This window comes from Pleurodeles waltl, chromosome 2_2, assembly GCF_031143425.1.
Source record: "Pleurodeles waltl isolate 20211129_DDA chromosome 2_2, aPleWal1.hap1.20221129, whole genome shotgun sequence".
NCBI classification, from domain to species: Eukaryota; Metazoa; Chordata; class Amphibia; order Caudata; family Salamandridae; genus Pleurodeles; species Pleurodeles waltl.
This window is the reverse complement of record NC_090439.1, coordinates 158746350-158769823: the sequence shown is the minus strand read 5'-3', so window position 1 is coordinate 158769823 and position 23474 is coordinate 158746350. Positions and strand designations below refer to the sequence as shown.

At 43.2% G+C, this 23474-nt stretch overlaps 1 protein-coding gene across 1 annotated transcript in view; it reads left to right on the top strand.

The window, feature by feature from the left end:
- NFX1 (nuclear transcription factor, X-box binding 1) overlaps positions 1 to 23474 on the top strand; it is a 1141187-nt gene that overhangs the window by 67627 nt on the left and 1050086 nt on the right. The window contains exon 2 of the mRNA XM_069219549.1: positions 18841 to 20268. Within this exon, the coding sequence (XP_069075650.1) occupies positions 18841 to 20268 (1428 nt within the window). The remainder of the gene's footprint in view (positions 1 to 18840; positions 20269 to 23474) is intronic.

The window sequence follows — 23474 nt, the reverse complement described above, 5'->3', positions numbered from 1 at the left end:
GGATGCTGCGGGGAGTCCGCGGCATGACAAAAGCTGGATCTGTTACTGTGTACCAATAACATTTACTTTTTGTCAACAGTTTGTTAAATCTTATATCATTGCACATGTGAGTGTGTTAATTCGTAGCTGTCAGGTCTGGCAGCCTATTTTATATTTAAATAAGTGTTAGCTTTAACTTCTAAGATTGTAAGTGAGTTTAAAGAGTTCAGGTTCCTTTTATTGGATAAAGTAATCCAGTTATACTCCTGTTGCTGTCAATTAGATTGACTCTTTATCTTACTATTTTAAGTAGTACTTCTAGAGTGCTCTTACTCCTAACGGTCTCTTGACGCTAAGGGTGAATAGCTACTGTCAGTGAAGAGTCTAATTTTGGTCTAGAGGAAGGAAATAGCTCAAAACCGAAAAATAATGGGTGGGTATGGATTTAATGATAAGCAGTAAGGAGTTGCAAAGCTTGGGGGCCACGGCTGAGAACGTACAAGCCCCACATTGAAGATTTGTGAAAAACTGGGACTATGAGGAGACTGTGTTGTGCCAATTGAACATTGCGGTAAAAACACTGTCTGTGCAGTTTGACAAAAAGGAAATTGAGAGAAATTCATACAAACGTTTATGGACTATGCATAGAATCCTAAACCAAATTCTAGCCTGAACAAGACGCCAGTGCATTTGGCCCATAATAGACTTTTCCCTAGTAAGAATATATGCTGAACTAGTCAGTTGAGCAGCTTGTTTTTTTATTACTTGTAGACATTGTTGTGATAATTTATTCACACCAAAGTATAATGCATGACAGTATCCCAGTTTGGAGCCGGTCAGGGCGGAGATTGCTGCTCTTCTACCTTCCGGCATAAAAAGGGGAGAATTTGCTTGATTTTTGCACTGCTGGAAAATGTAGAAAGAGATTAAATGAGACACATGGTGCTCTATGTTGAGTTGGAGTCTGTATTAACTCAAAGACTCTTGACTTTGGTGGTGGGGGAATTGACAAGGCCAATAAGAGCGGGCCAAAATTGGGCAGACCATAACAAATTATTTGGTTTATCAAGATTATGATTGAGCTTGAGCCAGTTCATGTCTATAAATTCTTCAGAGATGCTTTTAAAGCAGAAGTATTAGACTGAAACTCAGATCTCTGGAAAATCAATTGTGTGTTATCAACATAGGTGTAAAAATGTATCCCGCATGTTCTTATCAGAGAAGTCTGTGGTTGGACCTATCTATTAAATTGATCGGTTGACACAACTGAGCCCAGCAGAATTACAGTGGTCAGCAAATATGTCGAAGAAGTGAAATAGCCCAAGATTATTACTTTAGATTCTTTTAAAAAGAAAGAAAATTTAAGACCATTGTGGACAATCCACAGAGGCTTTTTCCATTAAGCAGAATATTGTGGTCCACTATAGCAAGAGCCTCAGACAAAAGTGCCTAAACAGTTTCTATATGCGCCCATCAGTGGGAAACCCACTGCCGATTTTAAGGCTGTTTCCTTTGCTCTGCTGGCATGAAACTGACTTTGAGCATCATTCAGAATTTGGTTTCCTTCAAAATGATGCATAACTGGGAAACCACATGTTTTTCCTACTTGTTAGCTACTACATGGAGAATAGTAATTGGCCTTTAGTTGTCTGACACGCCGGGGTCCAAATAGTATTTTTTGAAGAGTTTTTAACATGCACTGCTTGATTTCTGCTGGAGTCAGGCTGGTAGTTATCAAGAGATTTAATAATTTACATACATACTTAGTTATACCTGGTAGTTTATGGTGTAGTGTTTCAGTTAGTGGGGTGATGTCTAGTGGGGAACCTTATTTGCAGTTTGAAAATCAGTCGATGTAACTCCTCAACAGAAATGGTAGCAAAAGTGGAAGATTGGACTGGATGACGTGACTGTGATGGAGAGGAAGTGCAGCACTGATAGAGCTGTGAGCAATATTATTCCAAATGAGGACAGTTTTGTTCACAAAATACTTTGCTAAATCTTTGCTGTGTATTTTCAGATGAAGTTGTTTGAAGTCAAAGATTGATAATAAGTGTGAGTTCTTTAACAATAGCAAAACGTTATTTGTGCTTTTTCCCTGTGGATATTATGCAATGTGAGTAATATTTTTTCTACGTGGTAAATATGGAGTGTTCAGTTTCTAATCATGTAAACTGGGTGTGAACCCATCAATCAGTCAGGAATTTGTAAAGCGCACTACTCACCCATGTGGGTCTAAAGGCGCTGAGGAGGGGAGAAGGAGGGGTGCTGCTACTGCTCGAACAGCCAGGTCTTGAGAAGTTTCCTGGAGGTAAGGAGGTCTTTGGTCTGGCGCAGGTGGGTGGGAAGAGTGTTCCATGTTTTGGCGGCGAGGTGCGAGAATGATCTACCACCGGTTGTAGTTCTGCGGACACGCCGGACAGTTGCGAGGTCAGTGGAGCGGAGATGCCGGGTCGGGTGTAGAAGGAGAGTCGTCTGTTGAGGTATTCTGGTCTGGTGTTGTGCAGTGCTTTGTGAGCGTGGGAGAGGAGTTTGAAGGTGATTCTCTTGTTGACTGGGAGCCAGTGCAGGTTTTTCAGGTGGTCTATGATGTGGCAGTGGCGGGGGATGGCCAGGATGAGGCATGCGGAGACGTTCTGATTGCGTTGCCTCTTCTGGAGTTTGGTTGTGGTTCCTGCGTAGAGGGCATTGCTGTAGTTCAGCTTGCTGCTTACAAGTGCTTGGGTGACTGTACTTCTGGTTTTGGTGGGTATCCATTTGTAGATCTTTCGGAGCATACAGAGGGTGTTGAAGGAGGAGGAGGAGATGGCGATGACTTGCTGGGTCATGGATAGTGAGGGGTCCAAGATGAATCCTAGGTTGCGTGCGTGGTCAGTGGGAGTTGGAGTGGTTCAGAGAGTGGCAGGCCACCAGGAGTCATCCCATGTGGAGGGGCTGGAGCCGAAGATAAGGACTTTTGTCTTGTCGGAATTGAATTTGAGGCAGCTGCTCTTCATCCATTCGGCGATGGCCTTCTATCCTTCATGGAGGTAGGTCTTGGCGAAGTCCTTGGTGAGGGAGAGGATCAGCTGGGTGTAATCGACGTCTTTGCAGTGTGTATATTCACAAGTTTCTTCTTCAGAAGACATAGGTAGATGTCAGTGCAGTAATCCTGAGGCAGTACATGTTCCATATAAATGGAAGACTGACCTGTTTGAACAGGTACAACACAGGGCGGCACCCACAGATTAACAAAGGTGTCAGAATGCCCTCCTAAATATTTCATTCACTTTTTGTTTCACATGAAAGAACAGAATCAAACTGACTTCTACTTTTTGATTTGTGTGTGTCCTGGGTGGAAATGCAAAAAAGACACTGGGTAATAGAACATACTAGAGGTGAAATCGATGGGACCCACAAGAACTAGAAGCAGAACATTAATGTTTATTGGGTTTGGCAATAGCCAATCCTGGTACATTTTTTTTCGTCTGAATGAAAACATTTACCCTCCGTTTTTACCAAGACGTTTCTAATCAAATTCTTTATCTAGTTGCTGAAAAATATAGAGTAATTTTGAAATGCTTCCTTTTCCTCCTCAATGTTCTTATTTATCAGATAAGATCGAATTGTTCATTGTCGTGACAAACTGATTCCACATTCAAACAACACAACCTTTTCTTACTGTACAGGTCTCCTTGAACCTAATACTTGCTATGCTTCAAACTTTATCTTGGCAGAAATCGGTATACTTTTGTTGATTAAAACTTTTTTGTATTATGTTTGTATTTTCGTTGTTAAATAATTGGATCTCAAACGAGGTCCACAAGTTAATTTAATGATATTCTGTAAATAAAATATACTTTAATATAAATGAAATAAAAAAATCTAAAAGCTTTTTAACAGATCATTCCATCATATGGGAAAATAGCAAATGGTGGACATCACCCGCAGTGCATACATTACATTGCTGTAGTGGTCTTCTTGTACCTTTTTCTTGTTACTTAAACTTTAGCACAAGTCAATATAATTTTGTTTTTAACACCTTTTTGGTATTTATATTTCAATGCAAAGTTGCTATTTTGAGTCGCATAGAGCAATTGTGTAAATATTCAATCCATTCAATGTGTTTTTTTGTTTTTTTAGAAAATACTTTCTTGTAGAGATTAATCTTCCTATTTTTTTGTCTCCACCTTCTTTTTCTTTAGTTTCATTTCTATTTCGAATACCGGTAACTATATTAGACCGGTTTTAGCACATTTTGCCACACAATTGTTTTTTGTTTGTTTTTGTTTTACTGCTCTGGCCTTTATGGCCTATTGACTGCACAATTTCACCTTAATTTTCAAGAAGGGAACTTGCATTAGACCATTTAAGACTTCACTGATTTGTCAAGTAACCCCAAATCAAAAGTAGAAATTGGGACTAAGAAGGGCCATAGAGTGGAACTGAGGCAATTGGAGAAGTGTAGCAGCAGTATATTTCATTATCAGTCTGGTGATGCACTAGTATTCCCAGCAATGTGCCATTGTTTTCCTCTCTGATTTGTGCCTGATGTAGTCCCTTGCCTAAATGAAAGGTAAACTAGCAGTAAAGTTTCCTACTAGACCAGTTGAGGGTATATCAATGCTCGCTCAAATGTCCTGAACAGGGACCACAACTTAATGTAGTCAAAAGGTCTTCTCTGCATGGAATGATAGCAAAGGCTTCCACTGGGGAGCCCATGGTGAAGATGTTAGCAAGTGGTTCCTTGAGGATTGTCCTAGTAAATAAACAGTTGTCTTCAGTTCTTTAGCCAGAATCGTGATGTCAGCATTGATCTTGGAGATCTTCCTATAGCTGGCACAATGCAGTAGGTCATTTTCTGGTGTAATAATCGCCAATAACATTGCCTTCCTGGAAATCTTCGGCAAGTTCACTCTGGTTCATCTTTTTCGTAAGCAGCATATAGCATTGGCATTAATGTTGCCTTGCCCACCTTCTAAAATTCGATATGATAGTCATCCTCCTTCGTCTGTCTGTTGAAGAGGAAGATATTACAAATGAATTCTCAACTGGGATTTCACCTTCTAGAAGACTTCTGCTTCCAACACACAAATCTAGGAAGGTTCAAGAAAACAGAATTAGCTCTTCAGCCGCCTTTGTGTCTGCATTGTCAGATTTGCACAAGTCACTGAATGAAAAAATTGACAACTATACTGTGTCTAGAGGATTCAAGGTGATGGGCACCTCTCCCTAATTATTGTATAGGACATAACATAACGTGTATTTGTAAAGCGCACGTTCACCCAGACGGTATCTTGGCACTGAATAACAGATGTTTATTGTTGCCCAACTCAATGGTATTAATTTTATCGAACTCTGAAGGATGAAAGGCTGAGTGGACCTGTCAGGATTTGAACCTCTGACCATGAGGTCGAACACAATCCCCTATAGTAAACGCATTAGTCAACTAAGCCACCAGACCTGTGTTGGTACATCACTTTGAGCCTCTTCTGACCTGCCAGAAGCCATTTAACCGTTACTCCTTGTTTATTGTGGTGCCGCCTAAACGTGCACGGAGTCCATTTCTCCTGTTAAATCGCTGTTTTTAGTTATTCAAATGTGTGATTGTTACAGTGCTTGGTCAGCTTCGGAATCAAACTTCTGTAAGGGACTGCTTTTAGCCCTGAGGTGGGTTTGGAAGGAACTAATGCTAATTACATTAACATCATTTAGTTGTTTCATCAACTAGGTATCCTCAGCAAACAATAGATTGCTACTCCAAATATGCTAACCAGAGAAGTCAAAAAGCATTGGACGTTAAAGAAGATACCTCTTAAGGTGATTCCCTGTGGAACCACGCAGTTAGGCATTAATAGAAAGCAGCTGCTCGAGTGTAGTTAGACAAATAAACTCATCAATTCCAGTGCAAGTGACCCAGTTCCTACCCATGTTGTGTAGCGTTTTGATCAGCACTGGCTGGTCAGCAGTGCCAAAGTCAGAAAAATAGCTAATAAAATATGTGCCACCTGACTGCCCCTGTTCATCCCAAGCCTGTTGTCATCTGAGGTTGTGAAAACTGTCTACTCACCTGTAGTAAGAAAGGAACATTATAACTTAACAACTAAAAATTCTAGTCAGTGAACTGTGATATTAGAATCGATGTCAGCGCACAGTTCGTAGCCGTCTTGCCTTTACACTTCACAGCTGGCCGCTGTACAATCTCACAGTTTGATGAAGATAGGACTGCTAGGCCTGTCAAACACCGCCTGTCTGCTCGCAGGGTGGCCATGTTAGTTTTATGTCTAAATGCACACCAGAACGTTTCAGCTAGTGCTTGAGCGACTCTATAATATGGACTATCAATACATATTTTTAAAAGGATTTTATCGTTGTCTTGTATTTAACTGAAAATAAGGATTTTTTAAGCCAGCGCTTTTTTATGCATGGGAATGCAACGACAGGCAACAGCAAGTGTGAAAAGGAATGAGGACAATAAAATAAAATATTAAAGCAGCTATTCCCTCGTAAGATTTCACTAGCAGTCGGAGCACAAACCTGTTCGTTTTATAATTAGCTATCTGCAAATAACTTTCTTCAGCTTTAAGAAATACTTCGAGATAAAAAAAGACTAACCTTTTCCCCCCAAAATGGTAGTGTTTCCAAATTAAGGAGGCGTTGTGTTAGACCATTGCTAGTCTGAGCAAACGGGTCTGTGAAGAGAATGCTAGACGTAAGTAGCAATGGGGATGTTTTTCATATTTTACGTCTAGCAAGCAATTTAAAAGTACTTCATTCAGCAACTGATTGAAACCCCTAGTTCTCCTGTTTTTCGTTGGAAACAGCTGGTGTTATATCTTCATTAATTCCCATAATACCAATTTATTTCGGCCTTTTCCATAGGGAATGCTTTCCAACTCAACATCTCATAGTCCAGCAACATGGCATTCATGAGCACCTCAAACTTCCAGGAATACGCAGTTGTCGGCACTCTGTTCATTATTCCTCTGCAGTGACGGTTCTGTAGTACAGCGGGGAATGGACATGCCATGCTTTTTTGTCCCATTGAGGAGGAAGGTATTTCTTATTTCATAGAATAGTGTACTCTCATTTCAGCTTCTAGGGCAAAAATCATAGTTTCTATGAGAAAATAATGAGCGAAAACAGTTTTCTCTGAAGGATGGTTCATCACATCCTTCCACAGGATCACCTTTTTTAAAAAGGTGCAACAACCTTAGGACTTATAGTTTCTACATATAGGTTGGCACCATCTTGCAACTAATATATTTTAACATCATTTCGATTATGATCCTCTTTGTGATCCTCAAAATCAGGCATATTCACTCCAATGCATTTCAAGAAGCCTATGTCAGTGCTGTATTACAAACATTTTCACCTCAATAGTAAATTAAAACGCACCATCTATCAACAGTTTTTTTCATTTCGCTCACTGATTTACAGTAGCAATATTATTCAGAGGGGGGTGGGGAATGGTGGCGAGACAAGCCCAGATAGTTGTTGACCGCTTCAGAGTAGTGCCTTGGATGTCCTCAGACCCTCTGACTCTACTTTGGTCAATACTTGCCTGGCAGAGCCTTTCTCCCATTGATGATATTGATGAAATAACACACGTATAGTATTTATTATTACCCCATAGATATGATAATTTCTTATACAGACGTACTTTGCACTGTCATACATTAATGTACATTTACCGTACACCCATGGTTTGTGGCCGATCTCTGAGCTAGTGAACAAGTGAGACAGTTTTTCAAATTTTGAACTTTGAAATGGACCTAAATATTTAAAACCGTTTTGCCCATATAGCCTATCATTAAAAAAACTAACTAAAAGTAACACCTTTTTTAGAATTTGGGATCAGCTGATCAGAATGCTTAGAATGTGGTTTCAACAGCTGTTGTTTGCCAGCATTCCAAGTTAATTGAGTGTGTGAAGAAGGGACATATACCCCACAGAGGACAGTTGGCTGTCTCTGTCTGTCTTCGAGTGAGGTTGGGGGGGAGTTTATACCCTTATTGCAAGCATACTGTCAGCAATTAAGCAACTAAGCAAGTAATTAACAGTTAACACCCTCAGCAGAGGGAGTTACCTACGCCAGAACAGAGACCAGTAAAGTCGAAGTGATATCTTTTATTAAAGCTTTTGCAGCGGTAACACTAACAGAAAAGGTCATTATTAGTAATTGTTCTTCTAAGCCCTGATATCTGATAGAGACTTCTAGTTGCGGATTCCTTACCTTAGAATTTTCCCCCAGGCGTCAGACTGGATCCGGAGATTTTTTCTTCAAGCAATACCCTTACGCGTCGGTATGTGGCGTTGGTCGACTCCGTAGGCGTCGTGGTCGCCGTGATGACTTCGGAAGTAGTACATAGACGCCGCCCTCGCCACGCGCTGATCAGAGAGAGCTACCCTCTGCTATTTGTTTGTCCGAATTCGACCGTTTTGTTGACTTTTTTGATGCAAACTTGCTGCGTCGAGGATGTCCCTGAAGACCGGGTTCAAGCCCTGCGAGGACTGTCACCGCATGATGTCGGTGACGGACCCTCATCGTGTCTGTCTGTGGTGCCTTGAGTGCGACCACGTCCTGAAGTCGTGCTCTGAGTGCCGGGTGATGCATCCGAAGGCTTCAAGGGAGCAGTCCCTAAAGCTGACGGCGGCCCAGCACTCGACTCCGCATAAGTCCTGATCTCGCTCGAGAGGAAGGTCTCAAGATCGGTCGCGGAGCCACCACCACTCTTCAGCATCAAAATCGTTGGGTCTTGGTAAGAAAAAGAAGTCGTTGAAGTCCCATCGCTCTCCGACTTCACCCCGTCGCTCGGCCGACGTGACGCGGGACGAGCGTCAATTGTGTAGGCCTCCGTCCTCTGAGCCTACGCCTGGGTCGGCTACGCGCTTCCCCGAGTATCCTGGAGCCAGAGCGACCCCCGCCCAACTCAGAGTTTTACGAGGCCATGCCTCATCTTTTGGGCGTGCCGACCCTGATACGGCGCCTTCGGGGCTAAGAGCTTGGCCGAGGGGCCTTCGGGTTCCGTGCCGGCGGTTTCGGCCCCGGCAACCGAGGTCGCCTCCGGATCCGTGCGCGGAACCGCCCCGACGCCAGTCGAGACCTTCCCTGGCGCCAGGTCGTTTAGCGACACTCTGTAAGTCGGTAGTGCCCACTATCGACCTCGACCCCATTCTCATCCCAGACGACTCGGAGTCGGAGCGGCGTCGGCCGCCGCCGCCATCTGCTTCGGTGGGCCTTATTCGCCCGAGGTCGGATTCTGACCCATTTTCCTAAGGGTACGAATATGGGGAGGAATTGGAGGGGTCGCTGGGCCCTTATGAATACCATGAATACTATGGACTGGGCACAGGACTTGGACGAAGCCAGTGGTCTTAATACTTCTCCTGACTCTGGCATGCTGTCTCCTCCTATCATGGCTTCGGCGGAGGGAGCTACCTATGGTATGGTGGTTAGTAGGGCAGCTGAGGTCCTTGGTCTTGAGCTACCTACTGTTGAAGTCAGGTCTAACCTTCTGACTGAGGTGCTTCAGCCTGGGGCTTCTACTTCTGAACCCCTTCTTCCATTTAATGAAGCCCTCACTGACGTCCTTTTGGTTACGTGGTACAAACCCAACACAGGGGCTCCTGTGAACAGGACGATCGCTCGCCGCTATCGGCCTGCGCCGAACGACCCGAAGTTCCTGTCCCAACATCCTACGCCTGAGAGTCTTGTTATCCAGGCATCCTCTTTTTCTGGCACGTTCCCTTTTCCCACCCCCGGATAGGGAATCCAAAAGGCTGGAACAGTTTGGTAAGAAGTTGTTTTCTTCCTCCAGCCTTGCGCTGCGGTCCGTGAACACCACATGCCTTTTGGGCCGTTATTTCCACTCCCTGTGGGATACGGTTGCGCAAGTCCTGCCACAGATACCGGAGGAGGCCCGTGCTATCGTCTCCCAAGCAGTCAAAGATGGGAGAGACGCTTCAAAGTTCACCATCCGTTGTGGGCTGGATACGACCGACTCTCTGGGCAGATCGGTTGCTACGACAGTGGCCTTGAGGCGCCATGCCTGGTTACGTACTTCTGGTTTTTCAGGGGATGTCCAACAGTCACTCATGGACACGCCCTTTGATGGCCCCCGTCTCTTCGGAGACAAAGCGGACTTGGCCTTAGAGAGGTTCAAGGAGTCCAGGGCTACGGCTCGGTCCCTTGACCTTTCTGCCGCTACACGCCCCCCACAGTCTCCTTTTCGTCCCTTTCGTGGCCATGGAAGGGGCACCCTGTCGCGTCCTCAACCCAGCCACTGGGCCATGCACGCTGGACAGCCTATGCGTGGCCGGGGGCGCGGAATCCCACGTGGTCATGGGACATTGACCCAGAGGTCTGTCCAGTCCACCCCTGCCCCGGCAGCAGCCTCCAAACCTTCCTAGTCCGTCCCCTCACTCCCGCCCAGTAGGAGGCAGAATCCGCCATCATCTGCCCCACTGGGAACATATCACCACGGACAGGGGTGTTTTGCTAATAATTTGTAAGGGCTACTCCCTCCCTTTCGAATCCGCACCACCACACATGCCGCCATCCTTCCATCCCCTTTCGGAGGATCATTTGGGGCTTCTCCGCCAGGAAGTCGCAGCTCTCTTGGCCTAGGGAGCTATAGAAAGGGTCCCTGTGCCAGAAGTAGGTCATGGTTGTTATTCCCGCTACTTTCTGATACCAAAGAAGGACAAAGGCTTGCACCCTATCCTAGATCTTCGGGACCTGAACTACTTCCCCCAAGAAGGAGAAGTTCAAAATGCGCACCCTGGCTCAGGTTCTGTCTGCCTTAGACTCAGAAGACTGGATGATAGCGTTGGACTTGCAGGACGCTTATTTCCACATCCCCATCCTGCCTGCCCACAGACGTTACTTACGATTCGTGGTAGGTCACGAGCACTTTCAGTTTATCGTGCTCCCTTTCGGCCTTACCTGTGCCCCTCAGGTGTTCACGAAAGTGATGGCGGTGGTTGCAGCTCATCTGTTCAGGTTAGGGGTCTCAGTCTTTCCCTACCGAGACGACTGGCTGTTGATGGCGCCTTCGCTCCAGACAGTGGTCTCACACCTCCAGACTACGGCGAACCTCCTGCCCCAGCTGGGGTTCACTATCAATGTGCCAAAGTCAGACCTGACTCCCTCTCAGACGCTCCCTTTAATCAGGGCAGTTCTGGACACAGTGCGGGTTCGGGCTTATCCTCCCCAAAAGCGAGTCCAAGACATTCAGGCAATGATTCCGATCTTTCAGCCTTGGTCTTGGGTTTCGTGAGACAGACTCTGAGGCTGCTGGGCCTCTTGGCCTCCTGCATCCTGCTAGTAACACATGCCAGGTGACATATGCGGGCTCTGCAGTGGGACTTGAAGTTCCAGTGGGCGCAGCATCAGGGGAATCTCTCCGACATGGTCCAGATCTCGGAGGGGACTGCGAAAGACCTGCAGTGGTGGCTTTCGAATCCCAATTGGGTCAATGGCAGATCCCTCTACCTTCCCCAACCAGATCTCTCAATAGTGACAGATGCGTCGCTTCTGGGTTGGAGCGGCCACATGGGAGAGGCGGAGATCAGAGGCCTCTGGTCTCCGGCGGAGTTGGGACTCCACATAAACATGCTGGAGCTCTGAGCGATCAGACTTGCGTTTAAAGCATTCCTTCCCTCTCTCAAAGGAAAAGTGGTGCAGGTATTCACGGACAACACTACAGCCATGTGGTACTCCAACAAACAAGGCGGGTAGGGTCCTGGACCCTATTTCAGAAGGCACTACACCTCTGGACATGGCTGGAACATCAGGGCATTACATCCCTCAACGCCAGAGCAGACAAACTCAGCTGCAGACGCACTGTCAATCACGAATGGCGTCTCCATCCGGAGGTGGCGCAAGGTCTCTTTTTCAAGTGGGGAGAGCATTGCTTAGATCTGTTCGCCTCCGCAGAGAACGCGCAATGTCAGCTATTTTGCACGTTGGAATTTCCAAGGCGGCACTCGCTCTGAGATGCTTTTCGTCTCAAGTGGAACTCCAGCCTCCTTTACGCCTTCCCGCCTATCCCTCTTCTGCCCAGAGTTCTCAAGAAGATCAAGAGCGACCAGGCCCAAGTTACCTTGGTGGCTCCGGACTGGGCTCGAAGAGTGTGGTATCCCTAGCTACTGAGCATGTCCATCGATCCTCCACTCAGACTGCCTCTTCGGGCGGATCTTCTGTCGCAGCAGCAGGGGACGGTCCTCCACCCGAACCTGTCCAACCTCCGCCTTCATGCGTGGAGATTGAGCAGCAACAGTTGACGGCATTTGCCATTCCACCCGAAGTCTGCAATGTTATCTTGGCAGCCAGGCGACCCTCGACTAAAACTGTATACGCCTGTCATTGGAATACATTTGTGGCATGGTGCACCAACATATCTGTTGACCCCCCTATCTGCCCCTCTTTCAGAGGTTCTTCTATTCATTCTTTCCTTAGCCAGGCAGGGCTCTGCAGTGGGCAGCCTTAAGGGGTATCTGTCTGCCATTTCCGCCTTTTTTAGGCATCCTGATCAGCCCTCACTCTTTAAATCTCCTCTTGTGAGTAGGTTCTTAAAAGGGCTCACCCACTTATTTCCTCCCACTCCCTTCATCATGCCTCAGTGGGATCTTAATCTTGTGCTTACTTTCTTGGTGTGTACTCCCTTTGAGCCTTTGCATAATTGTCCCTTATGGCTCCTCACATTTAAAACTGTTTTTCTTATCGCAATCACCTCTGCTCGCAGGGTGAGTGAGCTTCAGGCCCTTTCTTTAAAGCCTCCGTACTTGTCCGTACACCCCGACAAAGTGGTGTTACGCACTAGTGCTTCCTTCCTTCCTAAGGTGGTTACACCGTTTCATGAAGGCCAGTCCATCACTTTGCCTACCTTCTACGCGCCCCCACATCCATCCTATGAGGAGGAGAGACTCCACCGTCTGGACCCAAAAAGGGCGTTGGCGTTTTATCTCAATCGTACTAAAGACTTCCGGGTGGACGATCAACTCTTTGTTGGCTATGTGGGTGCGAAGAAAGGGAAGGCAGTGCAGAAACGTACCATCTCTCGATAGGTGCTTCTTTGCATCAAAATGTGCTACGCTTTGGCAAAAAAGCAACCTCCCTGAAGGTTTGCATGCTCATTCTACCAGGGCCACTGCTGCATCCACTGCGTTAGCACGCAGAGTTCCTGTCCTGGATATCTGTTTGGCAGCTACGTGGGCATCCCTGCACACGTTTGCTAAACATTACTGCCTGGGCAGTCAGGTCCATCGGGACAGCTACTTTGGTCATTCGGTCCTGGAGGACTTTCTAGTATGATCTTAGTTCGCAGACCACCACAGAGGATGGCATTGCTCAGGTATCTATTCTAAGGTAAGGAATCTGCAACTAGAAGTCTCTATCAGATGTACAAGTTACTTACCTTCCGAACAAAATATCTGGTACAGACATATTCTAGTTGCAGATTCCTTACCGCCCACCCATCCTTCCCGCTTGCGAACTGATTTCTAGGGACAGGGATTCCCCCTTTCAGGTTCATAGCTCTGGGGCACCGATCTAAGTGTTCTTAGCGGCTCTGCGCTCTGGCATGGAAAGTTGTTAAAAGAAACTGACGTCACTGCGCCAGGGCAGCGTCTATGTACTACTCCCGACGTCATCACGGCGACTACGACGCCTACGGAGTCGACCGACTCCATCTACCGACGCGCAAGGGTATTGCTCGAAGAAAAAACCTCCGGATCCAGTATGACGCCTGGGGGAAAATTCTAAGGTAAGGAATATGCAACTAGAATATGTCTCTACCAGATATTTAGTTACTGAAGGTAAGTAACTGGTACGTTACTGTGACGGGAAAGCAGAATTTACATTTTATTATTTTAGTTCTTAGAAAATCCACTTTTTTATATTCTGTGAGCAGTTCACCTTGCACATTCAACTCCACCACCATCTTATTAGCTCTTTGTTCTGGCCGTTACAAAGAATATGCTGTACTAATCCTCTTTTTAGGTAGGCTGAGTTAATAGATTAACAAGCTTCACTGTTCCTTATAAGTGAATCAAGTAGGTGTAGTGCCCTCATTTTAGGTGAACAGGTTTATACATATAATTCAGTACAAACTGCCAGACTGACAAAAAGTAATTGTGTCTTTAGTCAGTGTCTTGATTTCATGTGCATGCCAATGAATGCACAGCACATAAATATAAACATTTTATAAATTTAGGAGAAACGAGTCACCACATTACACAGAAACACAGTGGAGAGACCATGCTTACATAGGGAAAAAATAAAAAAGGATTTTGCTTTTTCAGAAACCTGCTCATCAGTGATGTTTTATCTGTGTAATAGTGTGAGCCTTCGCAGCCTTATATATTTTATTTATGACACGTATAAGGTAACCATCCATTACCTATGAGGTGGAATTGAATCTTTTGTCTCAGGAGTGTGATAACTTCCTGAACAACACTAAACATCAATTCAAAACCAATTTAAACAATCTCATTCGATTATAGAGACATTAATTTCCACTCACCATGACCAATGTGGCCATGAATCACCACACCAGTTTAGTAAAGTTCAGTCATTTATTACCCTCAATTAACAATGCTAAAGTCTTGTAAATTATACGAAGTACCAAATGATACCTGTACAGAAAGAACACAGGCTGCCCATAACGTCTAAAATACCTTAATCTAACTAGTGCATTAAGCATCAGACACTCAAGAATAACGATTCCAAATAACAATAGAAGAATGTGGAAGATAGAAACTGAAGACATTTATATAGCGCAGATGAAATAATAATCAATACATTTCTTTACCAATTTTGAATATGACATGCTTAATAACTATTACTCTAATCAGAGGTGCATATTGGGACATACAAGCAAAAAGAAAAGGAAGACAAAAATTAATTTGGAAAAAAATCTAGCTAGGACCCTTACCAAAAATACGGTTGGATTTGATTTCTAGAAGAGAGAAAACATAAAAACCCGTAAAAAGACAAATGCACATTTGGTTATACCTCTCCTTAATGGATTAGAACAGCAAGCAGCAAAGTCTTCATCAATAGAGCATCTTCAGTCTTCACTCGAACAGGACATGTACAAGGGACACGGTCCAGTAATGTTTGGCCCTATTGTGTCTGAACCGTCAATGGCAGAAAGCTAAGGACATTGCGCATCATCTCACTAGCAGAAAGTAAGATAGCTGAACAACTGAGCATCTCAGAAAGCAACTGAAAATCTAAAAATCTTAACCACAAATGAGAGTAAAAATTACTGAGTTTACATCATCTAAACATTGCTATGTTAAATCCCTAGAAAGCCACTAGCTAGAATACTACTGGACAGTCTATTGGATTTTTTAGGTCACATCCAATGAGCTTTACTCCACGTTCCAAAAGTACCTTTTCTTTGTTTTCTGCATTCGTGATTAGATCATCTTCTTCTGCCGTCAGTCACCAGTTTCCGCAGCAAAATACAGATGTTGCTGGTTATACATTTGTTCTTGGGTACACATGATCTCATCTCAGGAAAAGCAAAGCGAGTGGAACATAACTTTCTTACAGTATGCGAATTACACAGGATGTTGAATAATTAATACAATTTTAAAAAATATTTTGAAAGGTCAGCAAACAGTTGATCAGTAAACTTCTAGAAGCTGAGAAAGAAAAACATTACACAGGCCTTAAACGAAGGATTAACTTTAGTCATGTTCATGTAGTCCCAATTTTAATAAAACATTTTTAATTCACATTAAATCCAATAATCATTATTTCTAATCACATTATCGTTTAAATATTTCATATTAATAAATCACAAAAATCTTCACTTATGCTTTTCAACTCTTTGATTCAACAGAATGGGAATTTTATTGTAATATTGTCAGAAATGAAAGTTTCAAAAGAAAGAAAGTTTATTGACACAGTTAGTTAAAACCATTGCAAATTCAGACATACATAAATACTTAACATACTCACTATATTAAATAGAAACTCCTAAAAACATTCATTTGAAAACTAATCTTATCATAATAAGTGTACCTGACTAAAGCCTGCTCCACTGATTTCAACATTACTCTTGATCTTAAATTTAGGATTTTCTTACTCTCTTGTTAAAACTACTTCGCGTCCTGGTTACTAAAAGTGAGACTCGGGGAATTTCCTAAAGTAATTAAAGCTAGGTTATACCTGTGACATATTTGTTGGCTGGAGATAACCATTTGGGAGCTTTTCTACCATTACTTGGTAAACCTTGCACTCTCGGCTTGCTAAACTTTATTCACAAATTCTTTCTGGGCCTGTACCATGAATTTGATCCCTCGACAAGAAAATGGAATTGAGAGCAACTAAGCCAACGGACGACTGCCAGCCTACGTGAGCGTATATTCAATGTCCTAAAGATGTTTTTCAGATACAGTGTCCTGAGGCCTGGCAAAGCTGGGCACACGCAAAAGATGTGTTCTAATGACTCCTGTCTGTACCCACATACTCGACAGGAATGTGTCAGATCTCGCTGTCTCTAAGAAGGGACCAGATCTTTCATTTCCATCATCCCAAATTCAAAAATTATGAACTGATGTTTCAGCGACTGGTTGAAGGATGCTGCTTATATATTCCTGGGCCCGTAATGTTTTATACAATGTTATTACAGTCCAGGCATGCTGTCTTCTTGACAGTTTGTTTGTCAGAAATAAAAGATTTCATCTTAGTGGCAGGCGTTTGCCTTCCGATAAAACTGTAATATTGTCAGAAATCATGAATATCTTGCCAAAGGAAATTACTTTCCGAGAAACTCATATGGGCGTAATGGTTGAATATTGTTATATGTTAACTCAACCAGAATTCTTAAACACATTAGTTAAAATATTTTTAGCCACATTTCTCGACACTACTGCTTAAATGCACAGACAAAGCATACAGTGAGCATATGAAATGATAATCAGCATATTAAATCTAAAAGTACCTTTAAATAAATATTGATGATTCCATGCGTTCTTGAGATCATCATACTATAGACACAACTTGATAAAATCTGGGATTAACCCACTTGTGGGTTGGTGACTGTTGATAATACTTTTAGCTTACTTCCTCTCTGTGACAAATATCCAAGCTTTCCATCATAAGTCCTTTTGCCAGTCTCTGAGGTTTGATGGTATCCCTATGGCGAAATGATGTGACTGCTGGTTCCCGTTTAGGTCTCAGTTACCAACATCTGTCATTTGATTAGGACCTATTGTCAACAGTTCCAGTACTTACAGGATCTGGGCCCGCCCATTGTTTGCCATTAGTTGTCATTCTTGTCACTCACATTTGCTTACTTCTTAATAAGTGTTTTTCATTCCTTTTTGGTTTGTCGCAGGCATAGCATACCTTCTGTACCATCCTCTAAATGGATGACTTGCATCCTTCCAGTGCTCACATTCAGGTTACTACTTTTTACTTTTTTCTTTCAACACTCAAATGGGAGTGCATGTGTTGTCTTGCTCTCTCCCTTGTGTGCTGCTTCACTAATTTCATGATAACCAGTTACCTGTCCCACCACGTGCTCTATTTTGCTTTCTCCTTCCAGTCTTCGACCACCCATTGCTCCCCCTCCATGCTGAGCATTTTCTCTCTTTTTTTTTTTTTCCTTCTCCTTTCCTTGGCTCAAGCTCCTCTGTTGCTCTTCTGCTCCCATTCGCCCCTGTCCCCCTGTGCCCCACCTAATTGCTTCTCCTTCCCACAACCCCCATTGCAGTATTCAAATGCAATAACATATTAAATAATACAAAACTTGCATATGATTAAATTTAGCTTCCATAACAAATAGCAGTCATATTTTTACATTTATTGCGATTCAGTTATTTGTCCGTTTCAGAGCTTTTGAGAAGATATACCCATCCACTTCTTTTTTAGCAAGGTTACTGGTCTTCGCCTTCTTTGAACAAATTGAGTAGAGTGCTCAGCAGCTGGAATATACCGGCACCCTTGCATTTTCAGAATGTGCTTTCATACACGTTTAAATGTTTTTTCATTTACCGTTCCAAGATTGGCATTTGCCATCTTGGAACGGTCAATTAAAACCCCCAAACTAAAGGCAGCCATACCAAGTTGTATGTCCACACCACTGTTGTGGCTCATTCACTCTTCAAACGTTCTCCCTCCCTCCCTCTTTTTTTAAAAATCTGTATTGGAAGTCAAAAGGCAAAACATGTTGCCTTTGCCAATGTTTGTTTTGCGTTTTCTGTTTCCAGAACATAGCACACACCAACAGTCTCACAGCAGAAAAAGTGACGTAGATTGTTTTTTTTTTTATAAATAAAATTATTGAAGTTTACTACAGATTATGGAGCTTTGAAAGGCATTTGAGAATAACGAGCTTTCCTAAATCTAAGAATTATTAAATCGAAAATATGTGGAAGTGAACTCTCTTATGAGAAGGCAAAAGTCGTTTATTCAAAACATTGTGTTGTGAGAAATTTAGAAGTGAATACTAAATTCTGTGACTTCCGAATAAAGAAATCAGTGTGCTGTTCGGTGGGATAAAATCCTTTCCAACTAATAGCATTTAAAACTTTAGTATGCCTCTTTAGATGAGGGTTTGTACAGTACACAGTCAGATACTGAATAACACTGTGAAGAATATCCAGATTTTTTTTTTGTGGAATATCAAATTAAGAGATGATTCAAGACTACAGTTTAAAAATACTCCCAAATTACATTTACAATGTTACCAAATTATTCCATGTTGTGTTTAGTATTCAATAAAATGTATTTAATTCAAAGCTTGTACAGGAATTGTTGTGATTGAGGATAGGGGTGTGAGACTCATAGTGTTAAACAGGATTGCATTGTTTTCCAGGTATATAGGGTTTCATAATATATACTTTCTGTTTACATTATAGGCACAATAAGCTACAATCCAGAAGCTCCAGATTTCATTCCAAGAGAGGGGCAAAGTCATCAATCAAACTGGAGAAATCCAGGAAGAGGGGAGCATCAGAGGAATCAAACCAGAAGCAACAACTTACCTGCATCACGTCAACAGCCAGTTTCTAGAGACCTTGATCATGATAACTCTTTACAAAAAAGGCAATCTTATAATATGCCAGGAGCAAATCTTGGCAGAAATCAACAAGCTGCTACAGAAACTGGTATTACTAACAAGCCTGCAAGGAACCACAGTTTTCAAAACCAGCGATGGCAGAGGTCCAAGAGTGAAAGATTGCACAACAGAAACCATGCAAGGCAGCCCCCTGGTGATGGTGCAACAAGGCTGGACTTTAGGGAGTCCTCTGCGCTGGCAGACTGGCGTGCAAAGTTTAGGGAACACAGTGATTTGTGCTCATCTGAGAGTGAGAAAGAGGTAATGAATGCTGACAGCCGGGGTGCAAAGCCAAAGAAATTGACGCATGTGGCTGGTGGTTCTGTTAGAGGGCCCAGAGACAAAACAAAACTCTTTTATGATCGTAGTAAAAGACCAGTCCCAAAGCAGAAAGATGAGGAAATGTTTGAAAACATCCCACCTGAAGATTTGGCAAAACCTGCAACGTTGGACACTTCATTGGGAAAAGGGAACTTTGATGGTTACACTGGCATTAGCAGTGACCAGAAGAGGTATCCATTTGCAAACAAAAAATACCCCAGAGACTCTGTATTATGGAATAAGCCCCAGTCAGATGATGAGATCTGGAAAACTGGTGAGCTGCAACGGAGTAGAAGTATGAAGGTATCTAAGAGCCGCCCTGAATCCTTCCTCACCAAAGAAAAAAAAGATGATAGGAGAAAACATTCCCCACCTAATACCGGTGACCAAGAGCCAGTGCCTACAGTTCAAGCTCAGAGGGTGTCTGATGCTGATTCAAGAGCTCATAAATCGTCTGACAGTGAAACTAGAGTTCATTCTTATAGGGCTGTCGACACAGAAACAAGAGCTCATTATCATAGAGCCTCTGACACTGAACCTAGATCTCACTCTTATAGGAGCATTGACACAGAAACAAGAGTTCACACTCATAGAGCATCTGATATTGAAACAAGAGCTCCCTCATATAGGGTGTCTGATGTTGATGGTAGAGCTCACACTCATAGGGTGTCTGATGTTGAAGGCCGAGCTCACACTCATAGGGTCCCTGAACCAGACGCTCAAGCATATTCTCACAGAGTTTCAGATAATATCAATAACGCCCCCTCACAAAGGATGGCTGATGCTGACAAGCTCTCAGGACGAAAATATCCAATTCAAGATAATGCTCCGAAAAGCTTTCACTCTGGCCGGACTCAACAATGGAAAAAGCAGAGTGAAGTACCAAAGAACAAGGAAACCCATACAGGTAAATCACTGTGAAGGGTTGCTTTTTTAAATGCAGAATTTCTGTTGCACTGCTGTTTTATAAGATGATAATACTTATATGTCTGCCAAAATGTTCTCAGTTTTCCTTTTTTCTGCACTATTAAAGTAGCTGGTTATTTTGAAGTAAGTGAAAATGACTAAACACTTGTTGCTTTGCCTATATATTTTCTGTGGGTTCACCTCCCTATCTCTTCTGCATTTGTTGAGCTTAATCTGTTCCTGGAACAATCTAAGATATCTATAGAAGACAAAGTAGGAAGAACTCCTGGAACATTTCATTCAGTGCTTTGTTTAACTCTTGCTATTTATTACATGTGTGAGTTTAGCGGCTCCATATGATGATCTACAAAAACTGTGAAATATGACGTAAGTACCAAAGTCATAGGGGGTCTAACAATAGATTAAGAGGGAGGTGAGAGATTTACATATGGGATCGAGAAATAGAACAGTGATAATTATAACAACTAGAAACAAGGGAGCTGATTAGTAACTCAGGCTGCCCTCTTCATACCAACTGTAATTGCAAAGTAAGGAGATATTCAAGACATGTTATAAGATGATTTGTATGCTAACTAAAAAAACTACTGGTGCTGTCAGTGGTAGTGGAATAAGTTTCAGAGTAGGGGTGCTGCCATCACTGTTACATCACTGAAGTCAGAGATGTTGAAAAATCCAAGCATTATACAGAGAACAAGTATAGCAAAAATGAGACTAGTATGAGTGTGAAATGTACCCAGTCGTACCTTTTGGAGCATACTGTCGCAAATTTATTACTTTACCAGACAGTACATTTTCCATTGAAATGGTCACAAAATTAGTACTGACATGCAGTTTTATTGATAAAACCATAGCACGCAAACCATAATGTATCAAAATTGAGTTTCAGCGAATATTTATAATTTGCACATGACTAAGGCCATAATTAGTGGAATAGGCTATCCGCCGAAGTTCCACTGTCAGGGTACCGCCAATGTGGTTCCCTTCCAGCGGCCCCTACTATGAGTTTCCGTCTGGCCCAGCAGGAAACAACCCTCAGCATTAGTGCCAGCGCATAATTGAACCTGCGGCAATGTTGCGGTGCGTAGGATGCACCAGCACCCACTGCCCCTTTCTCTGTCTGTAAAGCAGACAGTGAAAAGCGCGACTGGGCGTGCCATGGGAACCCTGCACTGTCCCCATTGGCCCTCTGCACCCCGTCTCAGGGCACTGCTACCGCCATGTAAAAGCTGGCAGGTTGGGAGGGGGTCGTCGTGGGTCTTAAGACTGCCAGGATTGTAATGCGGGGCTAAGTGTCTTGATTTGTTTTGCTCCTTCTGACATTTACATTTTCTTGTGTGTTGGAAGAAAATGGTATTCTGCATCCTTTCCTTTCACGCTCAGTGCCCCAGTAAGATTGTCAGATAGTAGTCCAACTTTGCAGTTGGAGTAACAAAAGTAAACATCCATCTCCTTGCTAACAGAATAGGCAGAAATTTGTCAGAAGACACAGCCTGATGTTTGACCACTGTCTTTGATTGGGCTCGGCTAAAAACAAAATTAACAACATCCTTATTGTTCATTCACCTTATGAACCCAACACGGTTATGTTGAGGAATCTGCAGCACCCACAGCACTCCTACTTCAAGTTCTAGCGCTTATCGTTCATCTAAAGGACCCTTAATGAGTTTCAAGACTAAAGGCACTGTAGAAAATGTCATCATGTACATTACCTACCACATCTGAAAATAATCTTGTGACACCGGTTTAGCCAATTTGTAATAGACAAATGCTGATAGAAGTTCTCTACTGACAAGGGAAATATCACAAAGGCCTTCACTTGTGTCAGTATAGCAAGAATTTCCATTCCTTGTGTTACAGTTGTGGAGCACCTTCAGGAGATGGCCCCACGCAAAATATACAGTCTAATTTTTGGGTAACACTTCTTTCCAGCAGCACGTTTGTTGACTGCCAGCACTGAGAATTCTGCACCTGATTGGGTGAATGTCATATATATCACAACAGTCCACCGCAAAACCTCCCATGTTGCAATTGATGGTTTCACACAAAATCCATAAATCCCAAAGGCTTCCCTTGTTTGAGTACCACTAGGCTTCCGTTACTTGTATGCCAGTTGTGGAGCACCTCCGGGAGATGGTCCTATGCCAAATATGTAGAGAAAACTGCTTTTTCTATCCAGTTTCCCACAAATCCATTTAAAATACGTATATCCCAAGGTCTTCTTTTTGCCTGGCAATCAAAATTATACAAAAATGTAGAATGATAAGATTGCCATTGATCGATAAATTAGAAATAAAGTATGAGTCCAGGAACAACAGGCAGGAGAAAATGCCTTCATTTTCATGGAAGGCTGATTTTAGTAAAATAAGGAATCCATCGCAATTCACAGCACGACCATTTCTGAGACACCCATAGATAGGTTTTCATGTGTTTACATATTGAATACTACTTGTCACTTCACCATCTTGAAGTATACCCGGGCACATCTTGTTTGGACGGTTGAGAAAGTTTGTGAATGGTATGCAATGGGGAGTAAATTGGTTTATATGGAGTTCTGTATGCTCCTTGTCGGTCGAGCAAGAGAGCAATGGTGTGTAAAGTGGAAGGATGTCACTAGTAAACTACACATGGCGGGAACTATTTCCTGAAGATATGTCTATTGAGGAAATCCTTGAAGATTGACTACTGAGGGTATTGCAGAAGAGCACACTCTCCTTGGGAAAATAAATTATCGTTTTTGCGATCTTATGGACTCTATTTCAAGCAAGCTTAAACCCACCTATGTGCTTCTGAGGGCCATTAAAGCCAGATGAAGCTGTATGACCCCATGCCCTGGACAGCAACCAAATGGAGTACCGCCAATCGAAGAGGCTGGGGTGGGGGGGGGCTGCAGTTTGTCCATATGTGATCGTTCTGTCTGATGTTCGGCGTTGCACACTTAATCTAACAAGTCTGCAGTTGAACTCAGTACAGAGGCAATATTTTCGCAGAGATTCTTATAGCAAGGAGTGTGGGATGGGGGTGGGGGCAGCATGTATTGGACTGAGTGGGATGGACTGAAATGGGTTGGGGTGTAGTGGATTGAGGTAAAGTGGGTTGGATTGGACTGCAGTGAAGTTGGGAGGATTGGATCGGGGTGGACTGGATGGAGGTGGATTAGATTGGACTGTGATGGATTAAAGTGGGTAA